Source organism: Fringilla coelebs (genome assembly GCF_963513975.1).
Source record: "Fringilla coelebs genome assembly, chromosome: 11".
NCBI classification, from domain to species: Eukaryota; Metazoa; Chordata; class Aves; order Passeriformes; family Fringillidae; genus Fringilla; species Fringilla coelebs.
Window position 1 is genome coordinate 17,392,670 of NC_140037.1, and position 17,400 is coordinate 17,410,069.

The following is a 17,400-nucleotide window of genomic DNA, read 5'->3' on the forward strand; positions in this document are numbered from 1 at the left end:
AAGTAGGCTGATTAGAGCAGATTTATGTATAATTATAAAAAAACAGTTCCAAGTTCTATTTCCACATTATTTAACTTTCCCAAGGGGCATTTTTTGCAAGAAAAATCTCCATTTCTATTAACACTTGCTTCCTCTTTATAGTATGAATCCTGCACGTGCCTGCCTCTGTTAACCTCAATTATCACCAGCATATCCTCTGAAATGGGGAGTGGGGCAGGGCAAAGCAGCCACAGCACAAGCTGGACCTTGGTGGGAATGGCTCCATCCAGAGAGAGCAGCCAGGACTCGGTGGTGGGAAGGTGGTCAGAGGGAGCAGTGGCACCACCAGAGTTCAGTGCTCCTCTCCTCCTCCAGCTGAGAGCCACAGCAAGGAGAAATTCAACAAGGGAGTCTTCCCTGGCCCCCCCTGGGTGGGGCAGGGGATGCCAGCCGTGCTGTCCTGCCACCATGGCACCAAGCCTGGCTGGAGACATCCCCAGCCCTGCATGGGGACAACGCCCTTGCTGCTGCTCCAGAGGAGTGTGGGGCACTCTCCCGTGGGAGCAGCATCCAACTGCTGCTGCTCTCCTGTCTCTGCCCACCCTGAGCAAATCCCAGCACGGATGCAGAGTTTTCACTATGCAGAAAATTCAGTGGAGGGCAGCACACAACCACTTGTATCTGTGCAGACCTCACACGTCCCTCTGAGCTGCAGCACAGCCGGACTCTCGCTCTGCACAAAGACCCTGAGGGAGCAAGTTCAGACTGTTCAGACTGCTCCTGTGCCTGGTTAACAAAAGGTGAGCAGGATGGAGGAGAAGGAGGGCAAGGGAGGAGAAGGAGGGCAAGGGAGATGGGATTCACCTCTCCACCACTTCTTGTCCGTTCCAGCAAAGGGTGTCATTCTGAACAGCAGAGCTGTGGTTGCAGATGTACTCTGGCAAGCTGCTGTAAAAACTGCTGTGGGACTTCAGCTTTGCAATCAGTTCCCTGGAAGAAAGGGAGAGAAAAAGGTGCTCAGTTAAGGGAAGAGGAGGTTGGTGCATTTTAACCAGTGAAGGCAGCCACACACACACAACATTAAAGCAGCTAGGTGCAGACAAACCATGAAGCATCAGTTTTATTTCTATTTTTCCTTGATGTTATTCAGTCAAAGGCTGAGCCCATGTTTTCCAGGTCAAAACTGCTGGTGATGGGGAGTGATGTGGGGGCAGCAGAACCTCAGCCCAACTTGGCACCAGGCAAAAGTCAGACACAGTCTCTGCACTCTCACAGCACCTAAGGAAAGGTGCCCCAGTTCAGGCCACACATCCATGGGGTACATCTGAGCAGCAAGGGCTCAGGCTCTTGCGACCCCTCTGCTTTGCAGAAGGCAACAGAGGCCCCTTCAGGGGCTTTTTCTGGCTGACATTGGCCATCCAGCATTGCTGCCAGGGCAGGTGGCATTTTTGGTGGTAGACCAGAGCTGACATTCTCAGCACAGACCCGTACACATGGCCAAGGCTGTGCTTCATGCTGCCCCATCAAAAGGACACCATTTCAAGGGATGCACTGGGTTGGCCCTGGGGTGACAGTCTGCATTCAAAGGGGCAGGTGGCATCATCGAAATGGCTCTGCTGCAGGAAGGCAGGAGGAGCTGCAGGAGCAGTGCTTGCACCACACAGAGGGGATGTGAATCAGGCTGCCTCCCAGCCCTGTGCCCTCCCTTCCCAGCAACAAGGATCTCCAGCTGGTCACCTGCAGTGGTCCAGAGGGCCAGAATACAGGCTGACCATGGGATCCCTGATGTTTCCAGTGAGGTGACAGAAGCTCTGGAGTGGGATGTGACATCGCCCCAGCCTAGGTCTGGTCCCTCAGGGACACTCAGCAGCTGTCACCAGGGAATGGTAGCAGATATAATGAGGTAAATAGCACCAGAGGTAAGATAACATGAATAACAGGGACCAGAGGCAGTAAGGCTTGGCCTCACAGTCATCTTGTTTGGTTTCAGCACATTTCCCCCTTTGGCAAGGGAGTTTTGCTCACCCTCCTTGCTTCCTGGGAGGAATGATGAGGAATTAGCACCTGGAGCAGGGAGCACTCTCGGGGTTATCCCTGCCCTGCCAGCTCTGGGGAGCTGCCCAGCAGCCTTAGGCAGTTTGGTGTGCAGGGGTTCCAGCTCCATCATCCCTCCTGGCTTTGGGATGCCGTGGGGTCCCTCTCCAGCCAGAGCCCGTGACAGCCAGCTGGGGGCAGGCGACACCAGCAGAAGGAGCTGTGGGCTGCGCTCTGCGCTGCTGCTCTGCTGCCTCGGAGCCCGGTCCTGCCGTGCTGGGGCTGGCACAGCCCGCAGGGACAGTCACAGCCCGGGCAGCAAGGGGGTCCCTGCCTCTGACCTCCCACCACCCATGTACCGACCCGTCTGTCACTGCCCATGCAAACAAACAGGTTTGTCTGATGAGCCAAAGCCCCTCTGGAGGGTGGGAATTCAGCCTACAGCCCCTGCACAAACCCAAGGGATGCTGCAGGCAGTCACCTCCTGTGTGAACCATCTCCTGCACTAACCGGGGGGTGGAGGTCCAACCAACACCACCTGGAAAGCCAAAATGAGGCGAAACCTGGATCATCAGTTATGGCAAACCCCGAGCAGAAGCCTCACTGCCCGTGGCACTCAGCTCCTCACATCCCAGGCACTGCCTTGTGCCTCTTCCACAAACCCCAGCAGAGCTGGGGAGGGCAGGGCAGAAGGAAACGTTCCTGGGGAGCAGAGCTCCCTGCAGGGCAGGGAGGAACTGCTCCATGGCTGCAGATATGAACCCATGTAATTCATCTCAGCAGATTTCATGAGCCTTCAGAGTCTTCAAAGGACATCTCTGTCAGAGCCTGGGCTGTGTAACCCCGACGTGTTGAGACAAGGGAGGAATGCAAGCCCTGGTGCTGTATCTCATGGGAACAGGATCAAGAATGTGGGCCTGTTAGTCTTCAGAGAGAAATCCACCCAACTCAGTCTATTGCCAGCTTCAAAAATTGCCCAGCTTGCTTGTTTCACTTCCGTAGGGATTTTTCTTTTATTCAAGAGAGAAGTAAAGGCACTGTGTATCCCTGGGTGTGTTTTCAGATCCAGAGGGGAGATGCTGCTCCCTGACACATCACTGTGAGCCCACTTAATTACAGCTTTTACTTACACAGGGAAGGAAGCACAGGGTGCAGTGCCAGCAGCAGAGGCACCTGCTTCCTTTGAAAATATTCAGTAAAAGGCCGTTAACATTTCTGAACTATCATAAAACACTACACAAAAAGCATGAAATGCACTCCTCTTACCTACACGTGGTGTAACACATAACAATTGAATCTGGAGTGACCATTTCTATCTATAACTACACCTGTGAGTATTTCAGACACTATTTCAGAGCCCAAGAAACCCAGACGAGGCATTTGGTGCATTAACCTGGGTGCACTAGGTGAGAAAACCCACGTGGATGCCTCATTGCACTTCAGAGCCCGCCACACATCAGCTCTGATGCTCAGAGCCAGATTTATGGGTAGGGGAAATAAGGAGCTTTTCCATCTGCTTCCACAGGGCCATTCCATCTGGTGGCTGCTCCTGCAGCCCATCCAGCAGGCACCACACTCAGCCCGAGCATTCTCACCTCCTCCTGCTCGACAAAGTTTCTTCTTGCTGCACGTGAGTCACTTTCAGGACTTTCTTGTCAATGAAAAGGTCTTCTGGATAATTGGCTGATCGAGTCTGCCTCTGCTGAGCGTGGTCACACATCCGGCTGATCTGGAAACACAAACACAGCAGTGAGAGAAGTGCTGGGACTGCAGGCATCAGCTGAGATGCACACTGGCACTTGCACGTGAGCTGCTGTCCTCCTGCCCTGCCCGTCTTGTTCACAGCTCAGCAAGCACCTGAAAGCAAAATTCTGTCCTAAGGTTACAACCTGGAAAAGGAATGCAGGAAAGTTCAGGCAAAGTGTCACTGAAGTGCCCCTGTGGCTATCAAAGCCCCTGAGCTGCAGGTGATTCTGCACTCCAGCTCTCTAGTCAGACTTTTAGGAAACACCTCACCTCTGAAGGAAAATCCCAAGACCCTGGTTCTGCACCTCGAGGCAGCCCAGCATCTGCACAAACTGCACTGCAGATGGCCAGGGATGAGCATCATACACATCACTACTAATTAAAAAACCCAGGGCCTAAAGTACAGCAAGCACTGGGGCCACAGCCCAGTCATGTTGTGGGAGGCCCTGATTAACAGGGCTCTGCTAATGGCACAAATTAGCTCATTAGCATACAGATTATTTGGGAACTGCCTGCAGCAGCAAGGGAAGGAATCCAAAGCGCCTCATTCAAGCTCTCTTGCACGGCCACTGTCCCAAGACTCACCCAGCAGTGGCCACTGCTGCAGTCCCTGCTGTGGGTGGTTTGCCACCATTTCCTTCTCTGGGACACTACCAAGGGACATCTGTCCCCCTGTGGTACCCCTGCCACAGTCACAGTCTCCTTTTGATCCACTCTGTGCTGCTCTTGCAGGACTCATCCACGCTGGCTTGTGAAAGGAGCTTGGCTGGTTGCTGGGACCACGAAGGCACCACAGCCAACACCACCCTCACTTCCTCTGAGCTTCATCCCACCACCCACATTCAGGCCTGGGACCACCCACCCACCCATAAAATGCCCATTCCTTGCAGCACCTCATTTATCTCCATACCACATCAAATCAAGGCAATCCCAGGGAGCTGCACACCAGAGGTTAAAAGCATACCTGCCACCCAAAGCTACAAGCATCTGATGTGTAAAGAGAATAGATTAATTCTGGTCTATTACATCCTACATTTGGGTGGGCAAATAAATTAGTAATGTCACCTCTTTCATTATCAGGAGCAGCACAGTTTGTTTGCTCAGGCTGCCGTACAACAAAGAGTAAAACAGAAACCTCCTGGGAGCTGGGCACTGCAGTTTCTGTTCACATCATGGTGGGGGGAGATGCTGCCACCAGTCCTTCTGCACCTGCAGTTTCCTCTGCCAAAGCAGTTCCTCCTGCAGGTGCCAGGGGAGCAGTTTCTGCAGCATCTTACCTGGTTTTCCTCCTCTGTCCTCCCTTGGCTGTGCCTCCTCTCTGCCTTGCCAAAACCAAGTTTTGCATAAGAATGTATCAGCCCTACTGCCCTTCCTAAATCACTTGGCAGGCTTCAAAAACAGAGGGAGGAAGGGATTCAGAAAATGGATCACATTTTGGGCTATTTTCTTTGCTTTTTGGACTTTCTCTTAGCACTCATCCCACTCATAACATTTACAGGTAGGACCCTGATGCTAGCAGACAGGAATAGGAGGAAACCACAGGACAGCAGGAGAGCTGGAGAAGGGCATTTGGGATCTGAGACCCCCCCACTGTGGAATGGGCCTGGATGTCCCATGCCCTCTCTACACTGGCTGGTGCCACTGTCCCTGCACGGGGCAGAGCAGCAGGACAGCGTCAGGACGCTCAGGGGTCTCCGTGGGCTCCTCCTCTGCCCAAGTCAGAGATGGGACCTGCCATGAAGCCTCTTCCAGGGAAATATGAGACACACAAAAGCTCCAGGACAGGGGGTAGAGAGGAAGCAGTGCCACAAAGCAGCACCCCTGCTCTGAAGGGACACGTGAAGTGGGAAAAGGTTGGACACTTGAAGCTGCCGTTTGTGATGACTCCCTTTGATTCCCCCCAGCTCTGTGAAAACCCCTCCAATCCCTTTCCAAAGCCCAGTTTTCAGCTGGCAAAACCTATCAATCCCTGAGAGAAGAGCAAGTCCAGGATCAAGGCTTTTTCCCAAGGATGCAGAGAGGCAATGAATGGGAGGGGAGGGTCGGAGTGACAGCATGAACAATGGCAGCACCCGAGAGCCTGCTTCAAACAGCAAAGGGACCCAATAAAGTGGGGATGCTTCATCTGCCACCCAGCACTGGAGGGAGCTCAGCCCCTCTGCTCCCAAGTCCTGCTCAGGAGCTGTGGCTCAGCTGCATCCTCACAGCCCCACACAGCATCTGGGTACCAAGGCTCCAAGGTTCATCGAATGAATAAGGCTGGAAAGGACCTCTACAATCATCGAGTTCAATGGTTGATCATCAAGTCAAATCACTGATCACCAAGTCCAGCCATCCCTCCTGGGTGGAATGAAGCCACAAACAGGACTGTGTTAGCTGTGACACGGAACAGCAGAGGAAATCTTTGCAGATAGAAGGATGCACTGCTCAAACTTTCCACCAAGTCTTTACTTATTTATTTAATCAAGCACTAAGTAACCTTCTCAGGAAAAAAGCCCAACCCTGGAGCCCATCTTGTGAAGCCACAGTGAAATAGTTGTCACCCTTTAGTCAAACAAAAACCCGGCTGAGATTTGAACTTTAAAATAAAGTGAGCCAAATAGAAGGAACAGATTGCCTGCTCATTTGCAGGGGCGGAATCGTGTATGCTTTTTGGGGGAGGGAAGGATTTCACAAACCATCTGCCAAAGTCTGCTGGGCCACAAGCAGTCCTAGGACAACGGCTCAGAAATCCTGTTTCAATCTTTCCCTCTTTTTGTGTCCACACTGCAGGCTCAGGAACACATGAACGCAGCTTCCCAGACTCTTCCTAACCACTGCCATTCTAAAGCAGGCTCCAAAAAGAAAAGAAAAATAAAGAAAAATGCCACTATAGGGCAGTCAGAGAAGGGATAGATACAAGCTCAGACCTTGAGGAAAATAAGTGTGATGATTCAGCTCTCCAGGTATTGCTTGCTCTGGCAGGAGCAAGGACAGTCAGACAGCACCGTGGTGTGTCTGCAAGAGGAAGAGCAAAAGGAAGGGAGCATCTCTAATCCAGTTGCCAAACTTGTATCAAGCAACAGAGTTTAACAAGTGGTTTTCTTCCAAAACACAAATAGAAATGTGAAATTCAAAGCAAATTGAACAGAACCACTGTCTCTTCTCCTTGGGCTCCCCACGATACCAGGGGGACTGTAAATATACACCAGCCCTTATCCAAAGTACAGTCAGTGCAAGAGCTGTGCCTAATGCAGGATATGCTGAAGTTTGACACATTAAGCCACAAAAAAATGACTAAGAAAATCAAATGCCAGAGTGTTTTTCAGGCAATAGGAGTTGGACTTTGTTTTTAAAAGAATCTGCCAGGCCACTGAAAAACTGCTGCAAGGGGACACCAGGCAAGAAAAACCTTCCCAAAGCCCTGAGCTTTTACAAACCCCCAAAGCCACCAGCAAAACTACCCTGCCCCAGCTCATGAACAAACTCACTAATTACCCGATTAAATTAGGCTCCTCCATGAAGAGTGTGACCCAGGCCAGGAGGGGAACACTTTGCCTTGTGAGGAGACCACCACCCCCTGCTCCAGCTCTCCAGTGCAGCCACAGGGAGGTACCAGAGCCGGGCTGGGCAGGTGCCCGGGGGGCAGCAGCTAGGGCTGCACGCTGGGATGGCTCAGCTCCAGAGGGAACATTGATCCCAGAGGAGCACTGGGACAGGCTAATGGAGCAGCACCATCAGCCCACTTGAAGGCTTCCCCATTAATTTAAGAGAAGAGGTGCCTGAGGACTGCAGGGACCAGATTTGCTCCCCCTGAGCTGATGCAGGGGTGTAAAGCACAGCGCTGATCCCCGTGGTACCTGCCAGCCCACGGAAACTGGGATGACTGGGGTTAATTATCAAAGAAATAGTGACCAGGGTAGCAGGCTCTGTGCAAAGCATCACAGCCCCCGTGCAGCTGATGGAGGCACCTCCAGCCTGGCTACGGCAGGATGGCATTGCTGACACCACTGAGGCTCCTGATGAACCTGCTCTGCTGCCAAGGCACGAGGCAGCACGGCCACATGGGGCAAAAACATCTTATCTTGCACATCAGCAAGGAAATCCAGGGGTGAAAGGATTGGAAAGGATCCTCAGTGCCAGTCTGAGCTTTGCTTTTAAGAGTAAGAACATTTTAAAGGTAATTTTTTAGATGATTTAGAAGAGGGAAAAAAAAAAAACCCACCAAAAAAAAGTAGCTAATCAGCTTCTCCTTGGACAAGAAGGGATTGCATTAGACACTGCTGGATACCTGCTGCTGCCACTTCTCATTCTGTCCAGGAGCTCCACTCTGCTCTAAAGGAGAGTTTGCTGTATTTGACCTTTGCTTAAACTTTACATGGAGTTTCCATTTGTCTTTTCTATGAATTCTTCTGCTTATAGATTCATTCTCCAGGAAGACACAGTATTTTTTTCCCCTCAAGGGGATGGCTTCATTTTTGAAGATTTCCTCCCGCAATCTCTTTTGCTCTCTGGAGTTCACATAAGTCATTTTATACTTATTCGTGAGTTTCCTTTGGGAGAAGCCACACATCAAACTGAAAAGAGATTAACTGTTATAATTGATTCTGAAAGGGTGGTCTGCTGCAGAATGTACAGAACACCCAGAGACCACAGCCATGCTGTCTTTGGAGCAGCCAAGTGATGCCCACTAAACCCTGAGCATCCTTCAGTGATGGAGCCCAGTCTGACCAGTGAGGCTGAAAGCCTCAGTAAGGCATCTGCTTGAATTGCTGCCTCTTCCCCAATTCTTTTTAACAACCTGCTCCACTACACATCACAAGTCTTATTAGCATTATAAAGATCGCATTTGTGCCCCGTTTATCTTCAAAGTCACCGTAAAAGTGAACCTGAAGTCTATTACTCAAGTGCTGCTACAGAATTCCGCTTAATTAAATTCTAAAGGGCTTAAACCAAAAATATACATTGCGATGATGTGGGATAGAACATAAACTTTTTAATAGTAGTAACCAAGCACATTTACCATTTCTACAGGTGTAATAAAAATGCTAATATATGTTAATGTTTAGTCTGTGGTTAATGTTTTGTCTTGTTAATTTCCCCAGGGCTTTTATTACAGATTTAAATCTGACACACTGCCCCAGTGATTGCATCGCCTTCCACAAACGGCGCCGGGCTCTCAAACCAACGCTGATTAACAGGAGTGGAGAAACATTTGGCTAGGACAAACACTGTTATTATATGCTTCTAATCATTAGATACATTTTGTCAGGAAGATGGGAAAGAGACAATTCCCAGCTCCCCCACTCTTCTCACAGCAGAAAAATGTGATTGTGGGCATAAAAATGAATTTACAAGCCTTTATCTTAGGAAGCACATCATTATTAACTAAGTAATGATTGTTCTTCTGGTTCCAGGCACTCAAGCAGGAAGAACAAACTGAGTATTGGTAACACAGATGTCTTCAATGAACACTCCAACAAAATTCCTCATTAATGGAGTACTAAATGTTATTAATCAGCTCTACAGTATTACGATCTCCCTTATTCAGACTGCAAGGATTACATAAGAGACAGCATCCTAACTCACTCATGCAGAGACAGGAATCAGAGGAAGTGACCTACTCTCCGTGCTGAGGAGAACATTTAATAATGCATCACCCTTAAATAATGCAACGCTATAATGTGTAAAATGCACACAAACACTAATGCTTAAAATAACAGAGTGCCTGTCACACCAGTGCCCGCGGTGACGCCCAACACATGCTGCAGACATGGGCTACAAACACCCAGGGACCCCTGCAGCCACCAGACCAGCCTGTGCTGAAGGCCATCACCACCTGGTTTGAAGACCAGCTCCTTCAAACTGCTGCAGAACCACAGAGGCATTAAGGAGGCATTTTTCAAAGCAAATATAATTTAATTTTTCCTAGAATGGTTTGGGTTGGAAGGGAGCTTAAAGATCATCTAGCTCTAAATCCCGACTGCCATCCTGCATCTAGAGGATCACAAAATAGTTTGCAGAGGGTCACTGTCACAGCAGAAGCACGGGGCCCTAGAGGACTGGTGGGACTGGCTCTCAGGGCAGGGAGCAGGATGTGCTCCACACAGCCACCTGTGTCGGTGTGACAGAGGTGACAGAGCAGCTGGCAGGTCTGACACACGGCACAGCTACACCATCACTCTACCCCAGAGACTGCACAAGGGTGAGGGTGCACCAGCTCAGCAGAGCAGCGGGGAGCACAAGAGACTTTTTATGGGTTTCAATCCTTGGTGCCAATTGCTGAAGCTGCAGGATTTCCACCTGCACACCCCTGCGCTGTGTCAGGGTTCACATGCCTTAAATTGGAAAGAGACAACCACTGCAGCTCCAACCACTGCTCCTGCTGGGACACACCACCCTGTCCCCAGCAGGATGTGATGGCCAATGTACCACACAGGTGCTCAGCACACAAGGCACCACCACAGTGTCCCACCACGTCCCAACCCTTGCTCTGACCCAGCTTCTCCCAGCACAGGATGCCCTTTCTCTCAAAGCAACCGTGACCTCAGCTTGAGTCGAGCCCTTTCAAACCTACATAAAATAATGCAAACAAGATGTTTTTTCTCTCTGGCGTCCCCAGCATGGAATGTTTAATCCACCAAAGAAAGCAGCTTTGTGTTTCAGCAAAAGCCTGTTTATTGTTATTTATAGGTAGAGAGGAAGTCGGACTAAATGATCACAGTTGTTCCTTCTGTCTTTATAATCCATGACGTATAATTAAGGCACAACTTCTCAAGTCAGCCTTTCTTTCCAGTATTTTGTTAATTCCGTAGTTAACACAGAATTTGGTATTTCAGTTTGGATGGTTGGACCTCAGCAGCAAACCGCAGGGCGGGCGGCTGTAGCCCCAGCCAGGGCTCAGACCCAACCCAGCCAACCAACTGGGAGAGTCAAGAAAAAAGCATTTGCTTAATTTTTGGCACACACTTAAGCAGTTTTCCTATGTGCAGACATTTCCTGGAACAGGGCCCTGCAGCATACTAATGCACCATTATGGTTTTAACTTAGATCTGCACAATCTGATATTTCTTAGACAACCAAACTAAGACTTTATTCTTGGAAGGAGAAGTCAGCCTTGCCTGGAAGGTTACAGCAGAGCAAAAGGGAAGATGGAGCAAAATCCAGAGAAAACCAGAGCACGTTAAACTGGCTAAAGCCAGGTTCAGGAGCAGAAGGTGGCAGTACCCAGAGTCCATCTCCTGGTGGAGCCCCATGTCCCCAAGGTGCTCCATGGCTGAGGAGGCAGCACAGCAGAGGGGGGGGACACGGATGCTTCTGACCCCAGGCTGCTGCTCTGCCCCTGGGACTGATTCCCCAAGGAAGCTGAAGATGCTCCAAATTCAAACAGCTGATTTCAACATTAGCACTGACTCATCTAAACTGACAGAAAATTAGGACTCAAGGCAGCAGAACCCACTTCTGCTAAGGATGCTAAATACAGTTTAATTATACAACTGCACTCTGTGCATGCTCTAACACACAATTGCTGCTATGGGTCCCTAGAAGACCCTCCTATTGCAGGCAATTAAATCTACCCCATCACAACAGACTGGGAAACAAGGAATTCAGCTTCAGGGATCACCAGTTTTTTACCAAGATCTTAAAAAAACCCCTCACTGGGCAAAGCCAGGCAGCACAACAGCTCCAGGCAATCACCACGTGCTTGTTATTTCCTTCCATGGGTTAATCGGTTTCCTTGGCAGATTTCTGTGGGTTTTAATGTTGCACCGTGTTTGTGCCTACGGCACTACAGAAAGGAACAATCCCAGAGAAATAAATTCCTAGCAGCCTAATTTAGAGAGGAAAAACAGATACCTGCCATCAGTCTGGAACACAAGCCAGAGTCAGAGCCTCTAACAGGGTATTTAACAGCAGCCGTGTCAGCTGGGTTGCAAATGTGGTCAATACCTACCAGCCTCTCTTCCCCCCTGCAGCCATGAGCCCAGATTCAATTATTCTTTGAGAAATACTTTGTTAAATAATTAAAAAGTTACTGCATTACTTTTCCCTTTTTTTCCCCTTAAACCAGACCGATTCAATTTTGGGAGTATAAAGCCATTATAATGTGTCAGCTAGCAATTAGCTACTGTACACTGTTTATTCTTTAATATAATCTTTGAGTAGAAGGGCAATATTCTCAGAAACGCAGCATTAACTTGTTCCTGAATGACTTTAATATGGCTCTTTTCAAATTACTGCTCATAAAATCTCAGGGAAGAAAAATTTACAGATGATATCCCATCTCCTTAATTAGTTCTCTCTCTCTCTTTCAGCAATCCAATAGCAAGTGTAATATTTATTTAAAATAGAGCACACGGGGCTTACCACTAAATCTGCTGTAACTGGTGATATCAAAACAAGCAGGTAAAAGGCAAAGGCTGTTTTGCAGCCTGCACAGACCATGCTCACAGGTACACACAGCATTTCAATAAATGCTCGTACTGAAACCATCCAAAAGGTTTTTTACACCTCTAAGTACTTTTTGCTATAAAATGCCCTTCTCCCTTCCTATGGTGAATGGAACCCTTCCTACCCCAAAGGGTCTGGCACTCCCCATTCCTCCCCACTCCCCATCCCTTACCATCACCCTACGTATTTTAACCTTCAAATAGAAATAATCTCTCCAGCAGCAACTATTTTCTCCCTCCATCCACCATTCTCTTCCCAAACACCAGTCTCTGTGGCTGGAGCCACCAAAACTCCCAAATCATTTCAACAGTGAAGTTCCTGAATCTCTTCAGCAGAAAAATTACAAGCATTTGTTTCCCAGCAAAGCTCAGAACAACCTCACTCAATATGCAGCTCCTGGCAAGGGGGGCATGAGGCTTTCCCCATGGCCATGCCTTGGACCTCCCCAGTGAAAGTTTAAAAGAGAAACAATCATTATCATTAAAGAAAAATGGTAAAAATACCTCCATGCAGCAGAGATTAGCTGCTGGTAAAATTAATCTATTCAAGGCCAACAAAAGGCTTGGGAGGGCCCTGTGTTCTTTTTTCTTTCTTTTTTTTTTAAACTTCATCTGTTGATTTTTTCTCAGTTTTGAAGCTACCAGATCCATAGCAATTTTTTCTCCCTGACAGTCAGGACTAACCTAATCCAATTACAGGTCAGCACCAAGATAATATACCCAAAACATGGCAAACAAGGTAAAAAGGCTCCCATTAGATTTTCGCTCGATAAAGGAATTACGTTTCTTCCCAAAGACAAATCAGGCTTATTGAAAATGTAAATCATTCCTTTCTATAAAGATATAAATATCTGCAGGGCTTTTTTGAGACTTTATTGGAAGACATCTTGTTTTTACATGTACTGTGGTTAGAACAATTGAATTACAGAATGACTTACAACATTAGATTAGTTTCTGCCTGATTGGGAATATCTTTATAATGGAAATCGGTGTGCACTTTTAACCTTGTTACAATGCTGTATGTCTGATTAATGTATTAAAGGGACTCATTCAACAATAGGCTTTTGCAGCAGAAATTAAATTAATCCAACTTTATCACAACACCTTTATTAACAGCATCAAACAGAGGACTAGTATTTGATTATGAGAAGTGAATTCCAATACAGTGATACACAACAATTCCAAAATTAGGTAGGAGAATCATTGGATGGGAAAAAAATTTGACTAAACACTTGTAATACATTTTTGCTTATCATCATTACTTTCCACTCACCTTGCAAGTTGCAAGCTGGGAATTTCCCCAACTCATGGAAAAGAGAAACATTTTGCACCAAAATCTAAAGGCAGGGAGTTACTACATTTCCCTCTGGCTCCAAACAATGGGAATTGCATGAAGCAAGGCGCAGAGATGACCTTCCTGGATGTTTTTTAGCCTCTGCTGGGCAAACCCTTTTAGAACCATCTGCACTGAGCTCATGGTGACATTTTGCTCATCAGAGCCACCCCAGCATCCCCTCCCTCTGCCCCACTGCCCTCTGATCCATGGCTTTTGGGCTGTCCCTCAGGGAGGAGACAGAGGATGGATGACTGAGGCAGCAGCACAGGCAGCTGGGTATCTCCAGAAATACCTGCACTCTGCTCTCTGGAGAGCAGCAGCACAAGGTTTATTTGTACAGTGATACAGATCAATATGTGCAATCCAGGAGTTAATAAGCTTCAGAAAGACATAACTTAGAGCACATCAGTCACCCCCAAGTTATCCTCAGTAACCACCCAGCTCTCCAGCTGGTTCTCTCCAGGTCACTGGCTCAGAGCATCATCTCAACCTTTGCCAGTAGTGGCATGGAAGAGAATTGGGTGTGAAAATTGATTAGGTTAGAAAGATACACCTGTATAAAGAATTGCAAAATTTGCCAACAGCTGCCTTGCTTTTTATTTTCTTTTTATTTTTAAACAGAAATAACTCTGCCCAAGTAGCTGTAGGCTATCAGCACAGCTTTCTGCAGCCAGCCTGCTCTCGCTTAAACAAATCTTCGGAAAATAATGCAGTTAGCAGCAAACTTCACCTACTGAAAGCAGGCTCCATGCCCTTGGGGGTTCATTAGAGGGGTAACACAACAGGTAGGGATAGAGAAGGCCACCAGTTCTTTTTCTGCAGTGGCCTGATAAGGCAGTGAGGACTCAGCAATGAGGGGTGCACTGCTGCAGCAGATGGATGAAAAATCCGCCTCAATTATTTGTAGAAATTTTTTTTCCCCAGCAAAACATATTTAGCATCTTTCCTGCCTGGTACCTCAAAGCCACTTTACAAGAAGACTCAAAAATGATATAATTCACAGCACCACACACAGGCAGAGAATTCAAAATGAACCAAACCACTCATTGCAACCCAGCCGCTCATCCTCTGCAGCGCAAAACAAAACACCGCCACTCCGCCCGGGCAGCTCTGGGCACCACTCCTGCTTTGCAGAGGGTCCCTTTTAACTTTCTGGTTTGTTCTTGGCTCATTCATCAGCATTGCTAATGGCAGAGATAGTTCTGGTTTTAAGGCAGCAGCACTCACGGGGGTTACTGTCACTGGAAGTAAACTCAGCGCTGCTCAGATGAAGGATGCCCGGTGAATGACCCCGGGCGGAGGCCCGAGTGCAAGCGGCAGTCACGGATAATGAGGCCAAAAGAGGGTTTAGCGTCAAAAGCACAGCGAGATGGATATTGGTGAGCACAACTCCGGGCTTGCAGAGCTGCGGGTTTAAGCAAGGATAAAAATCTTCAGGAAAGGAAATGGGCCAGAATGTATTTTGCTAATAAAGCATCTATGCTAATAGGGGTTGCAGGAAGCTGCAGCAATCTGGGCAGCAAGCAGGGAGCCACGTCCGCAGGGCTGATGCTCAGGGGTTCAGTCTCTCTGGTAAAAGAAAGGTGTCTGGGCAGTTTTAACAGAGAATTCCACAGGCAGCTCCCCCATTCCACAGTAAGTGTGCAGGGCAATGGCACATCTGGAGGGACTGAGTTGAGTAAGAATAAAGGCAGGTCATGCCATGGGTATCACTCCTCTGCAGGCTCCTCAGAAGCCAGGGGGATCAGCCCACACCCAACAGCCTCCTGTTTCTGTCATGCACCAGCTCACAGCACCCTTCAGGTAAACCAAACCTAAATCTCAGCAAGGACCCAGAGCATGAGGCTGGTTTAACTCAGAAGGAAGTTCGGGTGCAAAGCTCATTTGCAAATACAGCCCCAGTGAAAGGGCTGTGCCCCAACCCTCCCAGTTCAGAGGGGCAGCTCCTCCCTGGCCAGAACCTCTCCCACAGTTCTTGATGCAGATGAAGCCTAAAAACACCCAGAGGGAACTTTCTGATGCTGGGATCTTTGGTTCAGAATGAAACTCTTTTTCTCCTTAAATCCAATCTATTTCAAGACCTCCCATTATGTCCTTGACCACTACAATTTATTAAAAAATCAGACAGCCTGAAATTTCAAAGCTTGAACTCAGAGTTGAAGGAACAGGCACCCCATACATCCCCTCCCTCAATTCTTTGCATGGCATGACCAGCACCTCCCTCCTCTCCTACATCCCAAAGTATCCCAGGTCCAGCTTCCAAGCCAGCTGTGATGGGAGCCAGGAAAATGAAAAGACATGAGAAAAAAAGAAGCTGTTTTGTGCAGTGAGGAAAGCTGCAAAACATTGCAAAGCAGTGTACCCTCATTTCCAGCTGTTAAGACTGTATCCTGCCCCACTAACTCTGGGAGTTCTTTGTACTGATGCCAGGGCATCTCAGAACCAAATACCTTTTTAAACACTCAGGAGCCAGCTGCAAAACAACAAATTAGCTCCTCCACTAAAACAAGGAACCCGCCAAGGCACAGCACACACAGACAGCTACACAGAACCAGTAATTAATCTGCATGAGATCTTTAGGCTTGTTCTGACTTCAGCTTGGAAAAGATGCAGGACACCCCATCACACACAAACCTGTGTGCATCTCACTTGCAATGCAGCCAACGTGATCTGAAGGGAGATTAAGCCAGGCTCAGTGGGTGCCCTATGATATTCCCACCCATAAAATGCAGCAGCCTTAAAAAACTCTTTTTGAGCTGCAGAGTAGGGGGGATGAAGTTGCCCCCAGCCAAGTGATCTGTCTCAAGACTGAAGTCAACAAACAGATTCCTGTGGTCTTCAGTGCAAAGTTGGGTTGGACATCAAGCACACTGCCAAAGGATGCTCCACGTGCTGCCGTGTGTGCATGCAGGGAGGAAGGGGCACTGTCAGCAGCTGCATTCTATTTGATATTTAAAAAAACCCTTACTGCAAATTCCCTTGAAATGGCACATCTCAGAGGCCAGAGCACATACAGCTAAAAGGACAAAAGGAGAACAAAAAAGAAGAGTATAACAATTTCCAAATAGAAGCAAAATCAATGCTATTTTTAAATTAAACCTCTGCTGACAGGTTTGAGCATCACTGGCCACTGCTTCCACCCAGCAGCTCTGCAGAGCCCCACACACTCAGTCTGCTTCACCCAGACCCAATTCAGTGACAAATTGACTCCAAGCTTTGCCATGCCACCAGGGCAAGCAGGAGGGCACACCAGTGTGCCTCTTTGCCCACACTGGAAAAGGACAATCCTGACCAAAGATGTGTTACCCTGCATCCTCACAGGCAAAATTCTTGCTAGCAGTGAATTAATTAATTAATTAATTGTGAGACCAATGGTCTCCCTCCCCAGGCCAGACAAAAGGAAAAGCTTTCTTTCACTAGGCTGAGAATAACCTCTGAGTCTCACTCCACTAGAGAGGCAAGTGATGGTCAAGAGCATTCATGCCAAAGTCCATTTCAAGAATGAGATGCAGGCCCCTAATTTGCTACTGCATATCTGAGTACCAAACCAGAGATTTAAGTCCTGCAGCAGTGTGCCAAAACAGCTGGATCAAAATTGTTGATACTGGGTTACAAAATGCAGGCATGAATACTTTTGCCCTTATTCTCTAGGTACCAGCCATGCCACCAACCTGGGGTTTTCTAGCTCAAAATCAACACCTTGAAATTCAGTGCTTTGCCATATGCTACCCCAAGTGTCAGAAAATCTTTTCTACCTGAAACCTCTTCAGACAACTAATCATAGTACTCCCAAGGTGTTTTCACAGGAATGGGAATGCTGCTGATACTGCCCTCAAAAGAAGCTTTATTTTCATCCTGCAGGGGGAACAGATGCTT

At 48.1% G+C, this 17,400-nt stretch overlaps 1 protein-coding gene across 1 annotated transcript in view; it reads right to left on the minus strand.

The window, feature by feature from the left end:
* Positions 1 to 17,400, minus strand: part of GPC3 (glypican 3) — a gene marked incomplete at both ends in the record, with an annotated part of 140,005 nt that overhangs the window by 51,502 nt on the left and 71,103 nt on the right. Inside the window, 2 exons of the mRNA XM_084213233.1 lie at positions 844 to 969; positions 3,609 to 3,742. Of these exons, the coding sequence (XP_084069359.1) occupies positions 844 to 969; positions 3,609 to 3,742 (260 nt within the window). The remainder of the gene's footprint in view (positions 1 to 843; positions 970 to 3,608; positions 3,743 to 17,400) is intronic.